Genomic DNA, 19,267 nt, shown 5'->3' with positions numbered 1-19,267 from the left:
ATTCATATAAGAATATTAATTATTAAGAATTTTATTAAATTATATATTTTAATTATAATATATTTAATAATAATTATGTTAATTTATATTTTACAGTATCATATATTATGGTTTGAGTAAATTCATATAAGAATATTAATTATTAAGAATTTTATTAAATTATATATTTTAATTATAATATATTTAATAATAATTATGTTAATTTATATTTTACAAGATCATATATTATGGTTTGAGTAAATTCATATAAGAATATTAATTATTAAGAATTTTATTAAATTATATATTTTAATTATAATATATTTAATAATAATTATGTTTAAATATGATTAAATTATTTACTATTGATATTAATAATCTTATTAAAATTTAAATAAAATAATTTACCAAAACAAATTTCGCTAATTATTAAGAATTTTATTAAATTATATATTTTAATTAAAATATATTTAATAATAATTATGTTAAAATATGATTAAATTATTTATTATTGATATTAATAATCTTATTAAAATTTAATAACAATAACAATAATCATTTACCTAAACAAATTTCTGCTAAGGGTATTCTAGTCATTTTAGTTTTTTCCATTATGCTATTACACCTCTATTACATTCAACCAAACACAGGATTGCTATTACGCCTCTATTCCATTACATTCAACCAAACAATTGATTTGCTATTACACCTCTATTCCATTACACCTCTATTCCATTACACCTCTAATCCAATACACCTCTAATCCAATACAGCGAACCAAACGTGTATACTAATGTATTCTTTTTATAGATAAACTATTAAAATAGTTATTTTTATTTGACTGAGGTTATATTTTAATTGTCTAAAATGTTATGTTTTTGTCACTGAGTCGTTAATTACAAATAACGGTGTAATGGTAAACTGACGTGACACGTTAAATTTAAAAGGATTTTAGATTAAATTCTAAAATTAGTTATTATATTTTTTCATTTTGATTATTTTAATTTTTTTCTTTTATGTTCTTTTAACTTTTTTCATTCTCTTTTGCTTTTCCTTTTATTTTCCTCCTCTCTATTTCTTTTAAAGTGGTTTTTTAACAAATGATAAATATAGAAAAACTAGGTTAAAAGAAATGGAAAAGAGATGAAATGAGAGGAGAAGCAAAAAGCATAGAACAAAAAAAGAAAGTTAAAAGAACATAAAAGAAAAAAATTTAAATTGGTTAAAACGAAAAGTATAGGGGCCGACTGTATAAATTAACTTAAAATTTTTATTTTAATTTTTATTTCAGCTTAACGTTACCCCGTTTACAATAATCAATGGCTCAGTAACAAAAATCTTATAACGCATAAACAAAATTAACTATTTTACTAATTTTTTATAAATAATTTTAAAATTTTGACATATATATTTTAAAATATTTTTATGGGATATTTACTAACCCCTAACTCTTTAAAAATTCCAATAGCGTTCTACCAAATATTTTCTTAATTAAAACCCGACCCTATGGTTAGAGATCCAATCTACAGGCCAGTGGCGATAGATTAGAGAAAAACCAAAGGCAGAGCAAATTTGATAAAAGAAAAATCTAAAAAATACCCCCAAAAAAAAGGGAAAAAAAGTTTACATTGAGAGATGGTGAGCAAAACAGAGGAGACCCAATTGAATAGGCTTGAAAACCAGGTAGATAATGGAGGAGGAGGTGCTTGGGAGTACCTTTGCCTTGTGAGAAAGCTCAAAGTTAGGCGTTCAGAGAAAGTCTTGAAATATGGTTTATCCATCTTAAATGATCCCAAGAAAAGATCTGCTCTTGGCCCTGAAGGTTAGTCTTCCTTTTAGCTTCGTTGGTGATTTGTGGATTTGGGTTTTGCTTGAATTCAATGATTTTAAAGTGTTTCGCTTGAATTTTGAGTTTTTGTGATTGGGGTTTTTTGGGGTTTTAGAGTTTAGTCTTTTAGTTCTTTCTATTCGTTTTGCTTGAATTCAAAGCTTTATGAATTGTTGCCCCTGTTGTTGATTTGCTTGAATTTAAAACTTGAAGCGTAATGATTTTTTTAAGAAAAAGATTGAAATTTTGATTTAATTTGGGTGTTATATAACTTAGATATTTTGTATTTGTGTGTAAAATTGAAAGTGAAATAAGTTTGATTTGAATTGGTAGGCATTAAAATAAGAATTAGCTTTGTAAGAAAGTCGGGTTGAGTTTTCATTTTATTGATTTCTCAGCTGAGGTTTTGAGAAACAAAAATAGTTAGGTAAGCTTGATGAAGCACAATTTGTAATGCTTTATACCTCTGAGACTTTTGGTTAATTTTATACCTGCATTTAGATACAAGAACTCATCTTAGATTTGTACATTTTCTCATGTGCCATGACATCATCCAGTGCTTCTCTTTGTATTGAGTTTTATACACCTCGAAGGGCAATAAGCATCTGTGAATCAGCGTTCTTTTATCTATAGGAATGTGATTTACGAGTTTTCATCTTATATTACCATTTACTTCAGTTAATTTATAGCGGTAAACAGTAATAATTGCTAACAAGTACTTATATCTTGATACAGAATGGACTTTGTATGAGCAGGTAGCTATTGCTGCTATGGATTGCCAATGTCTCAACGTTGCAAAGGTACAAATCTTGTCTATGAGTTTTTCACTTTTGGATTGCTTTTAAGCTTTTCCGTTTTCATATTATGTTAAGTTGATTTTCGCATTTTGGACTTGCGTATATGTGTAAAACTAATTCTACTGTTTCCTATTTAAATATTGATCATGCCACTGGATTGACCACTCTCATTGTTTATATGATTTCTCTTTCGAACATGTTAAGAGTATTTTTCTTTTTTGATGGAAAGAATTCTTCAAGGTCTTGCTTGTTCTTACAGTTTTCTCACCACTTATGAAGCCATTAGTTAGGAAGATATGACTTTTGCCTGTTTTATATGCAAAATGGTGTAACTCTTATTGAATGTTGTTGGTTTGGGCTCCACTGAAACAGTTTGTATGCTTATCTGCATATTACGTTGTTTCTTGAATCACAGTGCTGTTTAGCGTAGATGCTTTGGTAGTAGATTTGTGAAGTTACCTGTCTTAAATTGGTACAATTTAATGTTGCAGGATTGTATAAAGGCTTTACTGAAAAAATTTCCTGAGAGCAAAAGGGTTGGTAAGTATATATGACTGTTAAACATGTTCTACGTTTTCCGTTTGTGTTACGAAAAGGGTATATATATGTTGACACTAATTTATGCTGTGGTTTCAGTGATTTGTGAATCATAAATTCATGGCTTACCTTTTGATCATTAACACACTTGAATTAAGTTTCTTCCAAACATCTGTCAATATTCTACTCCAAACCTTATTGGGCTTTTATGTTACTGTATTACAGCTTGAATAAGGATGGATAAACATAAACAGTTCTTGTATAAGTTTGGATTCTGTAGGATGCTGGCGAAGGTATTCATTGTCCCAGAACATTTGATGACCTAGTGGTTTTGTTTTGTCATGGTCTACAGGCAGGCTGGAGGGCATGTTGCTTGAAGCAAAGGGATCGTGGGCTGAGGCTGAAAAAGCTTACTCAAGTCTTTTAGAGGACAATCCACTTGATCAAGTAAATTCTGTGACCACTTTCCGACCCTCACTTCCCCTCCTTCTCTCTGCCTTTCTTGAAAAAGAATCAGTTGTAATGGATAAAAAGGAAATATAATGGGTTATTGCTTTTATAAAAACAAAAAAAAGAAACCAATGACAATAAACCCTATCTTGGGCAGGTAATACATAAGAGGAAAGTAGCCATGGCAAAGGCTCAAGGAAATATTTCAGGGGCTATTGAGTCGCTTAATAAATATCTTGAAATGTGAGATATCTCAGAAAACTCTGTCTCTCTTTCCCCCTTTCTGTTGTCACACATTTTCCTAATTCGATACTATAGAACAGAGCAAATGTCACTCAATTTCCCCGTTTTTCTTTTGATAGATTTATGGCAGATCATGATGCTTGGAGAGAACTTGCAGAGATATATGTCTCCCTACAAATGTGAGTTTTAATCTATTACAGCTTAATTATGTTGCCAATCATAAATAGCAGTGATTTAAGCTTCTTCTTTTTTATTTTGGTTGATAAATCAGGTACAAACAAGCCGCTTTCTGCTATGAGGAGCTTATTTTATCTCAACCAACAGCTCCCTTGTATCATCTGGCCTATGCTGATGTAAGTTTCTTCTTTATTGTAGTTAAAAACTTCTTTTACTCGGACTTGGGGGGGGGGGGTGATTGTCGAAATATGAGTATGTATCTGGCACGTGTATGCCCAGTTTTTTTAAGAGGAACGTACCTCCGTACCCATGTCCAGTATATGTTGGATAAGGATACTTCAAGGAAAATGAAGACTCAAACTATCATAGTTAGAAACTGGTATGCAATTTCATTAGCAGTTTCTCACATTCCAATTTTCCTAGAGAATAACATTCCCTTTGTAATGCTCTTCTTTTAGTATATTCTTGGCTCTTAATGAGCTCAATGAATAAAGAAATGGTTCGGTAGTAATTATGATTCTGCTAGGATGATCATAAAACAAAGAACCAATTCCTTAGCGATTGTGGTTATGCAAAAATGCAAATGACCAATGATTCCCAACCGAGAAGGAAACTCCCAGGTAGACGTTGGATCTGTCTCCCTCTGTGGAGCCCTGCACCCAAACTGGCATTGATACCATTGTGTGGAGATGCTTTTTGTTTTTACTCGAAAACCTTACTGTCTTGTCCCACAAAAGGTAATTCACAAGCACGAGTTTCGAGTCTCTACAATTTCACAGGATAATGCTTTTCACCTTGCATTGGTTCAGCAAAAGAGTTCGAGCTCGAACTCTTCTGATTCTCCTCTGAATTCTTGTTTTCATTGATTACGCACTATGCTTTTTCATCAACAGGTACTTTACACACTCGGCGGACTGGAAAACCTTCAGACCTCGAAGAAATACTATGCATCAACTATTGACTTGACTGGAGGCAAGAATACCAGAGCACTTCTTGGAGTTTGCTTGGTAAGCTCCTTCTCTTTTGAGAACTCATGCACTGGCTTTCATCTTTATACTAACTAAAATCTTACTGGAAAAAGAAGGGCTTCACACTCACTCTTTTCAATGTCCTCGTATTTTATCTTTCTGACCCAAAGTTTGAATCCTCTTGTTCAGTGCACGTCAGCCATCGGACAGGTTTCAAAAGGAAAGAACAAGGAAGACAAGGAGAGTCCAGAGCTGCAGTCTTTGGCAGCAAAAGCCTTGGAGAAAGAATACAGGCAGAAAGCTGATGATAAACTAGGCTTGCTTACTTCTGCTTTAAGAAGTTTGAAAATTTAGTGTTAAACCCTAACGACATTGAATCAAAGTTTTTTGATTATTGCCCCATAAGGGGTCCAAAGATAATTTTCAGGAATGTTTTAATATCTTAAAAATGTTTCAATCTTTGCTAAATTTTAAGTTACATTGTTGTCATTTCTGTGTTTTTGATCAAGGTGGTAATGGATAGTGTTGATTCGAGCTTTTTTAGAGGTCATATCGTCTTTACTTAATCAAATATTATGGATTCGAATATATTGGATATCTTTTTTTTTTAGGCACCTTCATTGTTCAATGAAAGGAACATTGGCAAAACCCTTTTCTTTTTTATGCTTTTAATGCTCCTTTCTATGGCTCAAATGTAATTTTATTTCACAGTTCGAATGTTCTTAAATGGTATTTAAAACGATCTGATTGAAGCAATTATTGTTTAGGAATTGAAACTACAATGCTAAGGGGATTCTTAGCATGGATTGATGGTTACAGGCTTATAGCTTTAATCCTTGTGATCCTTTTTGTTTTGATAAATTAATTAGTTTGTAGAGCACATTGCATATGTGAATTTGAGAGAATATGTTTAAACCAAGTATTTTGAAGCTAAAATATGAGCCGTGCCGGTGAAAATGCGTTTCTTAAGGCATATTTTGATGGAATCCTATGTCAATGTTAAGACTGTCGAACGAGGTTAAGCGAACCTGTTATGCTCTATCCAGCCAGATTTGTCTGGTTCAAAAATTTTGTTCCTGACTCGATTTCTTAAGACATATTTTGACTTATATTCAATGTTTCATACTAACTGTTCTTTTGTCAGATTCGTCGGAAAATGAGAAAAAATATGATTAACCAGGCCTCTTCATATGATCTGAAAGAACTTGTTCGCAAGGTTCATCCCTGAGGTCATTGGTAGAGAGATTGAGAAGGCTACATCAAGTATTTATCCCTTACTAAATGTTTTCATTCGTAAAGTCAAGATCCTGAAAGGCTCCCAAGTTCGATCTTGGCAAGTTTATGGAGGTACATATTGGTTCTCTTTAAACTTTGATTCAAGAATAGTATCATGTTGCGCAATTCGGTTTTTAATCTAGGATATCATGAGTAGGACTGCATTAAGAGGATGTTGGTATGAAGTTGGAGAGGCCAGCCAATGTGACAATGGCAGAGGGAGAAATTGAGGTTATAGGAGCCTAAACAAGTTTCGATTTAATCACTTATCCTTACTTATCCATCAATTGAGACAAGTGGAAAATTGTAATAGTTCCGTTGAAAACTCCATTGATAAAAATTCCAAGCAAACTTTGTTTCATTTAAGAAGCCATCAACAAAATCATGTGGAGCTCGGAATCCGGTAAGAAAAGCCGAGTTTGGAGAAAAGATTCCATAAAACAAAGCTGTGAAGAGCTTGAAGATGGGGAAAAAGAAATGGAGGTTTGAAAGAACTTGAATTGGCTAGGCTAGGGTTTGAGAAAGAGTTGAGAAAACTTTACTTGGAAGAAAAGAAACCATTGTTTTGTTCCAATACCAAATCATGGTTCATTCATTTTTTGGTATCATCAAACAACCATTGTGGAATCTAGATTATAGTATCAAATAATTAAAAGAAAAAAGTTTGAATTCCTTGATTTTTTTCCCTGTATTTTTATTTAGATAGGATAATACATTGCATAATACAAATGAAAAATAATTTAGATACAACAATAAATATGAAAACACAAAAAATATAAATATAAATAATTAAATAAATTATTGACATGTTAAAGATAATATTACTAAAATACACAAATGACAGGATTTAATTACTAAAAAAAATTATTCCGTTTCAGTTTTCACAAACCTTTGTCTTGGATCAAACATGGACAATCTGTCAAATCATGTCCTTTTCATGGAACTGATAGTAATAATTGTCCTCACATGAAAAAGAAAAAAAAAAGAGAGAGAAAAATTGCAGACCAAATGATTTTCATGGACAAAAAACCTTGCCTGTTGCAGATGATCTTAGCTGGCTAACCACAATAGGTGAAACTCCAATCATTTTAATACCCAAAAAGTAACTTAAATGGAAAAATAATTAATTCAACAAAGTTTCCATATGAGTTTCCTCTGATCTGGCACAATACCATTGGTTGAGTTGTTCATATTTTTGAGTCATTAGACCAGACATTGCTGTTGTTTTTCCCTTTGAATCACAACAATTAATTTTTTGAAGATGTACAAGCAAGCTTTAATGGCGGATGCATGGATAAGGGAAGCTGAAGAAGCATTGAAGTTGGTGGAAGACATAGAAAATAGAGTAAACAACAAGAACCCATCACTACAACACCATGGAAATTGCGTTATAGACATTGCCGCTCGTTCCAAGCTTTTAGATGTTGGGATAAAAATTGATCGACTTGAATCACTTCTTAGAAACCCTCCTTCAAAACCCATTTTGTATGTTTGATATTTCTCTCTCAGTTACATCTTAGATTGCTTGTTTAATTTCCTGCTCTTACACTGTTTTTATGGTAACCTAACTCGAAATATATTTACTTAAGCATCGAAGAATGTTTCTCCCCTTATCGAAATCTATAAATGGATTGCTTGAATGTTGTATATATATAATGTATGTATTTATGTATACGTATCAGACTCTCAATTGAAAAGATGAACTGTGTTAGATTTGTTCTTATTCTGCTACATAAGTAACCTGTTGCTGCAGTACATTTGCAGAACGAATGAAGATATCGACTATAGATGGAAGATGCTATCGGATATGCAGCTAAGAACCAAAGCTTTGGCTCTTAGGCTGTATGCATTACCAACTTCGAGCAGGTATTGTGGTTCTCATGTCGTGGTTCTTTCATTTCGGGCTATTGACTTCGGAAAGTCTATAGTCGATAAATAGGGTGTTCTCCCGGTGCACATGGCCGGATGTTCGTCAAATGCAGCCTTTCCCCTGCATTTTGCAGAGAGGCTGGCTGTTACCATGTCCCGAACCCCTGACCTTCCCGGTCGAGAAGGAGCAATGTCAATATGATGATAACGGGAGAGCATATAGAGATTGTTATGGAAATTGCAGGGTTTGAACTTATTTAGCTTTGCAATTTTCTTCTTCTTTGCAGGCCTGGAAACTCGACTCATGGAAATCACAACGACATGAACAAAATCATCACCGACTACATACAAGGTAGAACGGATCTAGATTCCGAATGCTCGGAGTGGGTAAAGGATAGGATTTGCAACTTCTAATAGAACAAAATGAGCTAATATAGTGATTTAGAAGATCCTATCATCAAACTCTTAGTATGCATATGATTTCCGATTATGATTTCGATTTCTCTGAGTTACGTCGTAATCTGCATGAATGGATGGACCGATCTGCTCTTCGGGATTAACTAGTTCTCTCCTATCGTTACATTGCATGCCATTACCATACACGTATCATGGAAACTGATGCTTAGGAAGGTCTCTTTTCAATGCCTTCAAACAAACGCTCACCAACTTTGTTTGAGTTAATCATATTGTGATTGCAGATCGAACAAAATCATTCTCGTCCGAAGAGGATCGAGAGCTTTTCCGACCACTTATTGTATGTTCATAGTATTTCCATGAGATATAAAATCATTGTTCCCTGAGCTTCTGTATTCTGAAAAGGCCTTGTTTGTTGCTATGTTCCTGCAGGCTAACGATGTATCAATGACGAGCCAAGTGCAGGTATTCGATGCTTATTTCAAACAGATTTGTTCACAAATTAAGCTCCAAATGGCTTTATTGATCTCTTTTTGCGTTGCAGACGAAACAAGGCAGTACTTCTACTCCACTGAGTTTTCTCCAGAAGATTTGCTGGTTCTTCGGTGCAATACTCGGATTAGCTGCACTTACATTTATCTTAATTCTTATCTGTGCAGTCATATAATCTAATACTTATCCGAGCTGTTCCAACACAGGAAGGCTCAAATTATAGGTTGAATACATAGCTACATACAGATTTTTAGAGTACGGTAGAATTATATAATCGACAATTATTAACATTGGTAAACGACCCAAAACAATTTGATTATAATTCAATTCATAATAGTCGTAAGTAGAAAGTTCATATTCTTCTATCATTGATAAATAATTTGTTGGACAATACTCAAGCGCAGTTATCACAATACTTTTATAATCTACTGAAATGTTGAGCTGTTCTTGAATGCTACTTCCTGAGCCTCCTAGTGAGCACTCTAGGCATAAATTGTAGAGGATTTTCCTGAGAAAATGTTGAAAGTTACTTCTTCTTCTTTTTTTCTGAAGAATTAAATCAACAAATATTGTCATTATAAATATAAGAAACTCTGGTATTGTGTATGTTGATTGATATATATTCGAAGATGAAAATTTCAGTTTGACATTTCATAAGAATTTTCCTGGCTGCTCTAATGGCATAATAATGTTTCTCTATTGTCCTCTTTGGATAATAATAATAATAATAATAATAATAATAATAATAATAATAATAATAATAATAATAAGGCATAATGATTTATTTGACCTTTCAACTTTACAAAAATTCATTTTAGTCTTTCATTTAATTTTTGGCACAAAATAAATTGCCATGTAATACCATATTAGCAATTAATTATTTTTAAAATATAAAACATTCAAAAAGTATAAAAATTAAAAAATATTTATTTATTATTTTTAATTTTTAAAATTAATTAATTGCTAACATGGCATACATGTGGATGCCACATCACAAAAGTAACCGATGTTAATTTTTCATCTATTTTAAAATGATTTGATAAACAATACAAGTTTAAGGACTAAAAAACGAAAAATCAAATGATTGCTAAAATAAGTCTTTTATAAAATTAAAGGGCAATACAAACAATTTTCCACTATTGATTTTTAAAATAATAATTGAATACTTTATTTATTTATTTATTCTAATAATGAAAATATACGGTGATGATGATGAAATTACAGATGGGTCATCCACGTAAAGTCAATTTTATATATTTGTCAAATCTCCCTAGTTTTATATTCTTTAAAAATAAATTATTTTATTATTATGCCTCTAAACCAGCATTAAAAAATACTGGGCTTTACATAGCAGGCCTGGAAAACCAAAATCCCCAAATTTACAGCCCAATTCAAGGCTAAAACCCTCTCCACTGAAACCCTAACTCTTCTTTTTCGAGAATCAACTGAAACCCTAATCATATAAGATAGTTTTTTTTGCCATATACAATCCTTTTCTTTGAGAGTTGGTGCTGCTGGGGAAAGCTTTCACTGTATAACTGCTCCGAAAGAAAAGGGAAAAAAAAGAAGAGAAAGATTCTTGCTTAACCATGGCGGACAAGGCAGTGACTATTAGGACCAGGAAGTTCATGACCAACAGGCTACTTTCCAGGAAACAATTTGTGAGTAAGCTTTTCCTTTTCTTTTTCTCTCTCATTTTCCATCCACTTTCTTGATGATCAAACATGGGTCATTGTTAAATTTTAGTCTTGGGGTTTGTCTCTTGACTTCCATTATTTTTTCTATTACATTCTTTGAGAAGGGTTTAATATCAGTTGTAGATCTCATTAAAGGAATATAAGAACTTAAATGAACAAATGTAATGCTGATTTTATTACTTTGATAATAAGATGCTTAATTTAGGACTTTGCTTAATTTGTTTTCTTGGGGGTGGGGAAACTGAGAAATGAAATAATAGCTTGTATCTGTTTGAGTTCATTGTTGACTTGGTAGCTAAAGCTTGTTATTTGCTTCTTCTTTTTTGTTTAGATCATTGATGTTTTGCATCCTGGGAGGCCCAATGTTTCCAAGGTAAATCTTTGACATTTCCTAATAATATTATAGTCTTATCATATACCCGAATATGTGTCGGACATGTCAACTTCAAATAAAATGAAGATTCGGAACTACACCAATCATAAATGTTCGAAAATTTGGATTGGTTTCATGGTTGTGTTATCCTGTTTTTGAGATGTTGGTTTGGGTTTTTAGGCTGAACTAAAGGAGAAGCTTGCTAGAATGTACGAGGTTAAGGACCCCAATTCAATTTTTGTGTTCAAGTTCAGAACCCATTTTGGAGGTGGTAAATCTACCGGATTTGGTTTGATATATGATTCTGTTGAGAATGCAAAGAAGTACGAGCCCAAGTATAGGCTAATCAGGGTAATTTCTGATGTCTTTTCTGTACTTTTCCTCTGGAAGTTGTTAGTATTTTAAACTGCTTTTGCTTTATGTCTAGTATGTTGATGTTTATTTCTCGATGTAGTTTATTTGTGGAATTCTCTTTTCATACTCTAAACACTGCATTCGATCTGTTTACTGAAAACAACTCGTAATGGTGATGTTATAGAATCTGAAATCAGCTTTTGTAGTAAAAAATGACGAGTTGGATGTGGAACTAGAGTTTTCATCTATTTTGTGCTTGATAAATGCCTTGTTTTGAAGAAAAATTGAGATAGAGTGTAAATATGTAATGCATTGATCCATAGTTTTTAAGTTTCCATGAATTTAAGTTATTTGATATCGAAATGGGTTCTAAATCTTCTGGCTTGCGATTGCATATCCCTCATCTTTCCATCATTAGTCATGAGTTGCATTTCTTTCACCGTTTCTTTGAATGACTAGATATGATTCTAGATGCTGATTATTTTTTGCATGGCTGTTTCAGAACGGACTCGATTCCAAGGTAGAGAAATCGAGAAAGCAAATGAAGGAAAGGAAGAACCGGGCTAAGAAGATCCGAGGAGTAAAAAAGGTAAATATCACTCGATGATTTTCACAATATAACTCTACTCAAACTGCTATCAATCTATGATAGATGGTTGTTGAGGCTGATTATATGAATGTTTTTGCTTTGTTGAACAGACCAAGGCCAGTGAAGCAGCAAAGAAGAAGTGAGATAAAAGGATTTGAAAAAGAAGAGGTGAAGCTGATGCTGTAACTTAGAGACAATGTTTTCCAACACGAGTGTCCAGGTGTTCTTCAATCTGTTTTGTTTTTGAAAAAAAAAAAAAAAAACTGGATTTTGGTGTCATCTGATGTTTAATATTATTTATGCAGCAGATTTTGATATATTTAGTGAGTGTAATACTTTGTTATTTCCATTGAAGTTCCCTTCCTTTATTTTGCCATTTTTCCTTCTAAAATATTAGAAAAAGACATTTAATTATTTTTCTATATAAATACTAGACTTTTAGGTTACTTTTGGTTCAAGGAATGTAGAGATTTTCATGATTGATTTTAAATATTATTTTAAACCGGTAATTTTACATTTTCAATGCGGTTTAAAATTAAAAAATATAGAGGTAATCTCAATGATGTCTTATATTAATTAGGTAATTTGATATTTTTTATAACATTAATGACTTTGATTCATCCTACTTAAATCAAAACTAATTAAATAAATTTATTAGATTTTTAAATCCAAGTAGTATTCAATTTATTATACCAAATTTTGTACAAATTTGCCCCTATAAAGATAATTTTGGAATAATTGTTTAATCAAATAAAATAACTATATGTTAGGAGTATATGCAGAGTATGAGTTAATTGGCAGGCGGTTCACTTGACTCAATAGCTTTTAGATATTTTAACAAATATTCTTAAAATTAGAAACTTTGGTATACACCTAATGAGATGGTATTAAAAATATAAAATTAAATTTAACCTGATTTAAGTTCATATTGCTTTAATAGAGATGTCCAGCCATTGTTTAACTTTGCAAAAATCAATTTATGGCCAAATATCAACAATTCCAAACCTAATCAATCCTTTTTTCTTTCTCAACCTCTGATTATATTCCTTTGGACTTTTCCATGTCACCAAGTGCCAGTTTACATCAACTCTCTCTCTCCTTTCCCTCACATCACCCAACTATGGGTTATTTTATTTTTGTCACTTCACTATGAATTTTATTAAATTGCTATTTATTATAGATTTTTTTGTCATCAACTATGAAATTTTTTAAATTAATCGCCTAACAAATCAACATTGTTTTTTTTTGGGTCCATTTCCATTAATTTAATGGACGACATATTATATTAATTTACTCATTTTTTTAAAATAACCTCAAAATTTGATCCTAATTTTTAAAAAAATTTAAAAATATAAAAGAACTCATAAATATTTCAAAACATATAATAAATTTAAATTTTATATGAGACCCAAGCAAATTTTATATGCAATTAATCTTTATTATTAGTCAAATTATGTTCTTAAAAGCATAATAAGGACATGAAATTATTCGTAAAAGTCCAATTTTAAAGTATTTGAATTCGCAAGTAAGTGAATGTTTAGTGTTAAATGTAACACTCGTTGCTTGAGTTTACTTGGATAAGAGGTGTTATGGTCAGTGCCCTTAAAATTTTAACAGTTGAGTCAATTTTTTTCCGTCTAAAAACACTAATTTGACTAAATTAGAGAGGTGGAGGGTAAAATGATAATAAATAAGAATTTGAGCCAAATTAAAAATTTTAGATTAAATTATACAATTGGTCCCCATATTTTTTCGTTTTGAGAAATTTAAAAATTTTCTTTTATGTTCTTAAAAATGTTTTTTCTATATTTTCCATTCTCTTCGCTTCTCCCTCTGCTTTTCCTCCCTTCTCCATCTCTTTTAATACAATTTTCCTATGTTTTCCATTTGTTAAAACTAAAGAGGAATAAGAAAAGGAAAATAAAAAATAAATTGTTCAAAAAATTAAGAATATAGGGACTAGTTTTAACAAATAGAAAACATAGAAAAACTAGTTAAAAGAGATGGAGAAGGAGGAAAACAAAGGGATAAACAAAATAGGACGGAAAATAAAGAAAAAAAAGTTAAAAGAACATAAAAGAAAAAAATTAAATTGCTCAAAACGAAAAATATGGGGACTAATTGTATAATTTAATCTAAAATTTTTGTTTGAAATGATGATTTAACGTGCCATGTCAGCTTACCATTTCAACGTCAACGACAATTAACGGCTCGGTGACTAAAATGTTATAACACATTAACGTAAGTGGCTAAAACATAACATTTCAAATATAAGTGACTAAAATGTAATTAGAGATAAACAAAGGTGATTATTTTGATAGTTCCCTTTTGTTTTTGTTATTATCATTTTTAATTTTGTTCGGCAATTAGAATGAGAAAATAATTTTTTTAAGAGGGGCCAAGTTGAATGAATTTCGTCTTTTTTATGTATATATTTTTAAATTACATGGTAGTTAAATTCTACCCAAGTCATTAAACTATTAATAAATTTACGTTTTTGTCATTCAAGTTCAAAAATAATAAAATGATCATTGAACTATTCAAAAGTTTTAATTTAAGTCATTGAGAGTTTCAAATCGTTGTTATACGGCCTTTTATGTTCCCACAACGTGCACTAATCAAAATTTCTTTTTCTCCTTCTCTTTTATAGTTCATTTTTTTTATGAAACATCATTGAACGTCAAGAAATTGCGAAGCAAAATCCAAACAACTTTTTTCTTTGATCTCCAACATTGACCATTAGATCAACTTGGATCTAAGACATGTTCTTCTACTCGTCGATGGATCCATCATACCAATCGTCAAATCGTCGCTTGGAGCTCGCTAGCTGGACTTTAAGAAAAAAAATTAATAGCTCATTAATTTAAATGAAAATTTCCAAATAGTTCAGTGATTTAAATAAAAACTTTCAAATAGTTCAATGACCATTTTGTAACTTTTTAAAACTAAATGATCAAAACGTAAATATACTAATAATTTAGGGACTTTTGTTGTAGGTTACTTTATTTTATTTTACCCCGTTAGTTGCCTTGTTGGCCAAATTGGCTTTTTCTTTAAGTACAAAAGAAAAAAAATTGGAAATAAAAAAGAGAGGAAAATTTGATAATATACAAACAACTATAAAGTAGCTTTCCTGTCTATCAGCTTTCTCGAGGTTACTTAAGCCTTTGAACTCTTTGGTCTTTGGCTTATCTATCATTTTTGCTTCACAGATTGTATTGAAAAACACCATCTTTCTTGTGAATTCTGCAACCTTTGGAGGTTGGGTACTTTAAATATCTGTCAAATTATAGTTTTTGTTTGTGTTTTTAAGATTGGATTTATGGGTTATTTTCGTAGGTTGTTTATGTTCTTCTTTATTTTTTTGATTCTTTTCCTCCTCTTCATTACTTTAACTTTCATGGGATCCGATTTTGCTTTTGGATTGATCAAGTTCATAGTCATTTCTAGTCACTTTAATGTCTCAACTCTTAGGGAACTAATTTCTCTTTCGTAATGAATCTTTTTTTTTTTTTATAGATAAGCTAATTGTTATTTTAAATTACTGTTATTGTTCTTCAAGCGCTCAAAATGTCTTCCCGTTCCTTTTTGTTTTGTTTCAATCATGACTACTTAATCATATTCAATTTGTTTGGCTTGTTTTGCTAAATGATTTAATCTTTGGAATGTTTGTGCAGTAACTTAAGAAGAAATGGGGGAAAAGAGTTTAATTGCCAAGGATGTCACCGAAGTAAGCAGTTGTTCATCTCCATTGACAATATTAAAGCGTCTTTTTATGTGTTTTAATTCAATAAAAGTATTGCCAACCTTGTTAATATTGTTTGTTTTGGATATGAACAGTTGATCGGTAACACGCCACTGGTATATCTCAACAATGTTGTAGATGGATGTGTGGCTAAAATTGCTGCCAAGTTGGAGGCAATGGAACCCTGCTCCAGTGTCAAGGACAGGTATTTATGAAACGTCTTTTGCCGGTTGTATCGGAATATTTTATTGTAATCAACTCTATTACACCGCATTAACTTATGGTAGGACTGAAGTTCTATAATCTTTGTTTTGAAAACCTTATTTGCATGCAGGATTGGATACAGTATGATTGCAGATGCAGAGGAGAAGGGTCTCATTGTACCAGGCGAGGTTGGTACTTGCTATATTTCTCTCTTAGAATTCAAGTTTATGCTTGGTTTAGGGTTTTAAGTGGATTGTAGTTATACTATTCTAGCTATGCCATAGGCTGAAATTGTGTGTTGTTGTCAACTTGAAAAGCGTCTCTAGTTAACCATTTGAACTTACATAGAGAAAGCTTTATGTAGAAGCTTGTCGGCTTTCAAGTGTTTGTTCCTTTTAAATTCGATATTCAAATTCCTTTCATTTTTATATGCAAAAGTATAGCTTTCCTTGAGCTCATGTCACGATCTTGTTGCTTTAATGTTGAAAGAATAAACTCAAGGAGAGAAGTTTTAACTTGACAAAGTTTCTGTTTTTCCTATATGATGAAGAGTGTGCTGATCGAGCCAACTAGTGGTAATACCGGAATAGGGTTGGCATTCATGGCAGCTGCTAAGGGTTACAGACTCATAATTACGATGCCTTCTTCAATGAGTTTAGAAAGAAGAATGGTCCTCCGAGCTTTTGGAGCTGAGCTGGTTCTTACGGATCCAGCCCGGGGCATGAAGGGGGCTGTTCAAAAAGCTGAGGAAATTATGTCAAAGACTCCTAATTCTTACATTCTTCAGCAATTTGAAAACCCTGCCAACCCAAAGGTATCATTCAGAACTCTTTTCACACATATGTTAGTAGTTCGAGCCGTTGAGGGTGTTGTGATTTGATTCTTTGTTCCTGTTTTAGATCCATTATCTGACAACCGGACCAGAGATATGGAAAGGCAGTGGAGGAAAGGTAGATGTCCTTGTCTCTGGTATCGGGACTGGAGGTACTGTAACAGGAGCCGGGAAGTATCTGAAAGAGCAGAATCCTGACATTAAGGTTAGACTTTCTGATCCCTAACTATTACTAATTTCGTTTGTCTGTCATTGTGCTTTTGTGTTTCTTATGTTTCCATTGCTCCTTGCTTTTTTCCATCCAGCTCGTTGGTGTGGAACCAGTTGAGAGTGCAGTGCTTTCTGGAGGGAAACCTGGTAAGTTGTTCTTTTACAAACTATAGCCAAACAGGTGGTCAAAGTCAAACCACTCGAACCTCTAGTTTATAGTTCCAATCAAAATATTTTATTCACATCAAATTTGAAAATTTTCCCTACAAGGCTTTTGTACATTGTCCCTGACAACAGGCAAACAGCATGGCTTTAGTCTCTTAAATCTTAGGAAGATTATTAAATATTTTTGCCATTATCATCTGAAAATTATTTTCTGGTACTCCTCATGCTAAAATAAGATTCTATAAGAATGTTTTATCTATTGATGGATGGTTGCATTTTTTAATGTTCAAGGTCCACATAAGATCCAAGGAATTGGTGCTGGCTTCATCCCTGGGGTTTTAGATGTCAATTTAATCGATGAAGTTGTTCAAGTAAGTCTTGATGATATTTAATTTATTAAGACCAATATTTTCGTCAACATTGGATATATATGCTATTATCCTATATTTACTCAGAATTGAGCATGAGTGTCAAATAGGAGTATGTGCCTAATACTGTAATGTTCAAATTTTTCTACTTTTTTTTTAAGCCACACAGCTGTTATCTCATAATTCATTGCTGGTTTTCATTATTTCATATCCTAGGATCAATATATGTTATAGATGCTTATAGGGAAGGCAACTCGGTGGTATTCAACATATGAGCACACTTTCTTCAATTGCAGCTTTTTTCTTCATGCATGTATTGCTATTCTTGTTCCTTGTAATGATCGATTACCTGTTTGGCTGCAGATATCAAGTGAAGTAGCTATTGAAACTGCAAAACAACTTGCTCTGAAAGAAGGATTGTTGGTAAGGTTCTTCAGTTTTCTTGATATAATTTAATATGGAAATCCATACCTTGGTGCTTGTTCACAACTAAACCGAAAATTGACACTCAAGCTTCTGTTGGATTCTTTCTGCAGTTTCCTTTAGTTATAACTGTTTGGAACATATATTACAGGTAGGTATATCATCTGGTGCTGCCGCCGCCGCCGCGATTGAGATAGCCAAGAGGCCAGAAAATGCCGGGAAACTCATTGTTGTAAGTTTTTTTTATTCAGTCCTACATCATTCTTTCTGAACACGTGATTGAAGCAATATGTTTGAAGATAAATGCCACCATTGAAAAGGGTTATTGAGAGTTCAGACATTTCTGTCAAATTACACTGATAATACTGAGTATCGGCATACACATGGATTCTAGATTCTATACGCCTGCACTAAATTATAAGCATTCTTGTTGAACAAAATTATATTAGGTCATGTATGGTGTTTTTCGCCTTGAGTCTTGCATATGTTACTCGGATTCTGATGTAATATACTTAATTGGAATTCTATGCATCTTTTAAGGGTCCGAACTAGTTAATGGTATGATAACTTTTGCAGTTAGTTTTACAATGTTACTAAGCACTGGTTAATATTTTCCCCTTTTTTAAATTTGATCCAATCCAGGTGGTCTTCCCCAGCTTTGGAGAGCGATACTTGTCTTCCGTGCTGTTCGAGTCCGTGAAACGGGAAGCAGAGAGTATGGTGTTTGAGCCTTGAGATGAAACATGGAGAAGGTAACCTATTGATCAAGCAACATTACCAACTTTCCCCATTGATGGTTCTTGTTTTCTTCTAGGGTTATATAAAAAAAAAAAGAATGTGTTTGGACATGGTGTTGAACCCTGTTTGTTGCTGTTCACTGTATTTCTTTTCAAAGTTTTAACACATATTAATAAATATGTTACATTAGAATAAATATTAATCGTGTTTATGGAGGTGCAGTCGCTCAATGTTTGAATTTGATTCCAGATAAATGTGGGATTGTTTGAAATAATAAATAAGATTAGTTCAAGCTCAAGCTTGTGTTTTTGAGCAAGTTTAGTTCAAGCCCTCCTGTCTTCTTTGAGTAGTAAGGGAGCACAGTTTTTTTTTTTTTTAATTCGGTAATTCTTTAAAAAAAAAATTAAATTAGCATTGCAAAATGTTTTGAATAAAAAATTTGAATTTAAGTATAAATATTCAAGGTTGAAGTTAAGAATAAATCGACCTTATCTATTTATTTAAAAATGCATCCAATTGAGCAAGTTTAATAATACAATT

The 19,267-nt window shown here is 32.1% G+C and overlaps 4 protein-coding genes across 4 annotated transcripts; all 4 read left to right on the top strand.

Annotated features, from left to right (window-relative positions):
• The first annotated feature begins 1,443 nt into the window (after positions 1-1,443).
• On the top strand, positions 1,444-5,529 carry LOC105792577 (uncharacterized). The gene is made up of 9 exons (XM_012621212.2): positions 1,444-1,801; positions 2,543-2,607; positions 3,096-3,144; positions 3,494-3,588; positions 3,749-3,834; positions 3,954-4,013; positions 4,106-4,187; positions 4,905-5,018; positions 5,169-5,529. The coding sequence occupies exons 1-9, from the start codon at positions 1,615-1,617 to the stop codon at positions 5,331-5,333; spliced, it is 903 nt and encodes a 300-aa protein (XP_012476666.1). The 5' UTR covers positions 1,444-1,614; the 3' UTR covers positions 5,334-5,529.
• A 1,837-nt stretch (positions 5,530-7,366) lies between these two features.
• On the top strand, positions 7,367-9,408 carry LOC105792580 (uncharacterized). Its single transcript, XM_012621214.2, has 6 exons — positions 7,367-7,739; positions 8,019-8,120; positions 8,411-8,475; positions 8,822-8,877; positions 8,970-9,002; positions 9,082-9,408. The coding sequence occupies exons 1-6, from the start codon at positions 7,516-7,518 to the stop codon at positions 9,202-9,204; spliced, it is 603 nt and encodes a 200-aa protein (XP_012476668.1). The 5' UTR covers positions 7,367-7,515; the 3' UTR covers positions 9,205-9,408.
• Positions 9,409-10,469: 1,061 nt separating this feature from the next.
• On the top strand, positions 10,470-12,418 carry LOC105792581 (40S ribosomal protein S24-1). The gene is made up of 5 exons (XM_012621216.2): positions 10,470-10,690; positions 11,058-11,099; positions 11,280-11,450; positions 11,956-12,042; positions 12,153-12,418. The coding sequence occupies exons 1-5, from the start codon at positions 10,619-10,621 to the stop codon at positions 12,183-12,185; spliced, it is 405 nt and encodes a 134-aa protein (XP_012476670.1). The 5' UTR covers positions 10,470-10,618; the 3' UTR covers positions 12,186-12,418.
• Positions 12,419-15,139: 2,721 nt separating this feature from the next.
• Positions 15,140-19,054, top strand: LOC105792571 (cysteine synthase). The gene is made up of 11 exons (XM_012621201.2): positions 15,140-15,303; positions 15,720-15,772; positions 15,883-15,992; positions 16,122-16,179; positions 16,542-16,805; positions 16,891-17,028; positions 17,129-17,180; positions 17,490-17,569; positions 17,930-17,989; positions 18,141-18,221; positions 18,632-19,054. Exons 2-11 carry the CDS (start codon positions 15,734-15,736, stop codon positions 18,722-18,724), a joined length of 975 nt encoding a protein of 324 aa, XP_012476655.1. The 5' UTR covers positions 15,140-15,303; positions 15,720-15,733; the 3' UTR covers positions 18,725-19,054.
• The last annotated feature ends 213 nt before the right edge of the window (positions 19,055-19,267 follow it).

Source organism: Gossypium raimondii, chromosome 8, assembly GCF_025698545.1.
Source record: "Gossypium raimondii isolate GPD5lz chromosome 8, ASM2569854v1, whole genome shotgun sequence".
Taxonomy (NCBI): Eukaryota; Viridiplantae; Streptophyta; class Magnoliopsida; order Malvales; family Malvaceae; genus Gossypium; species Gossypium raimondii.
The sequence above is the reverse complement of the archived record's forward strand: the minus strand, read 5'-3'. Positions and strand labels throughout refer to the sequence as shown.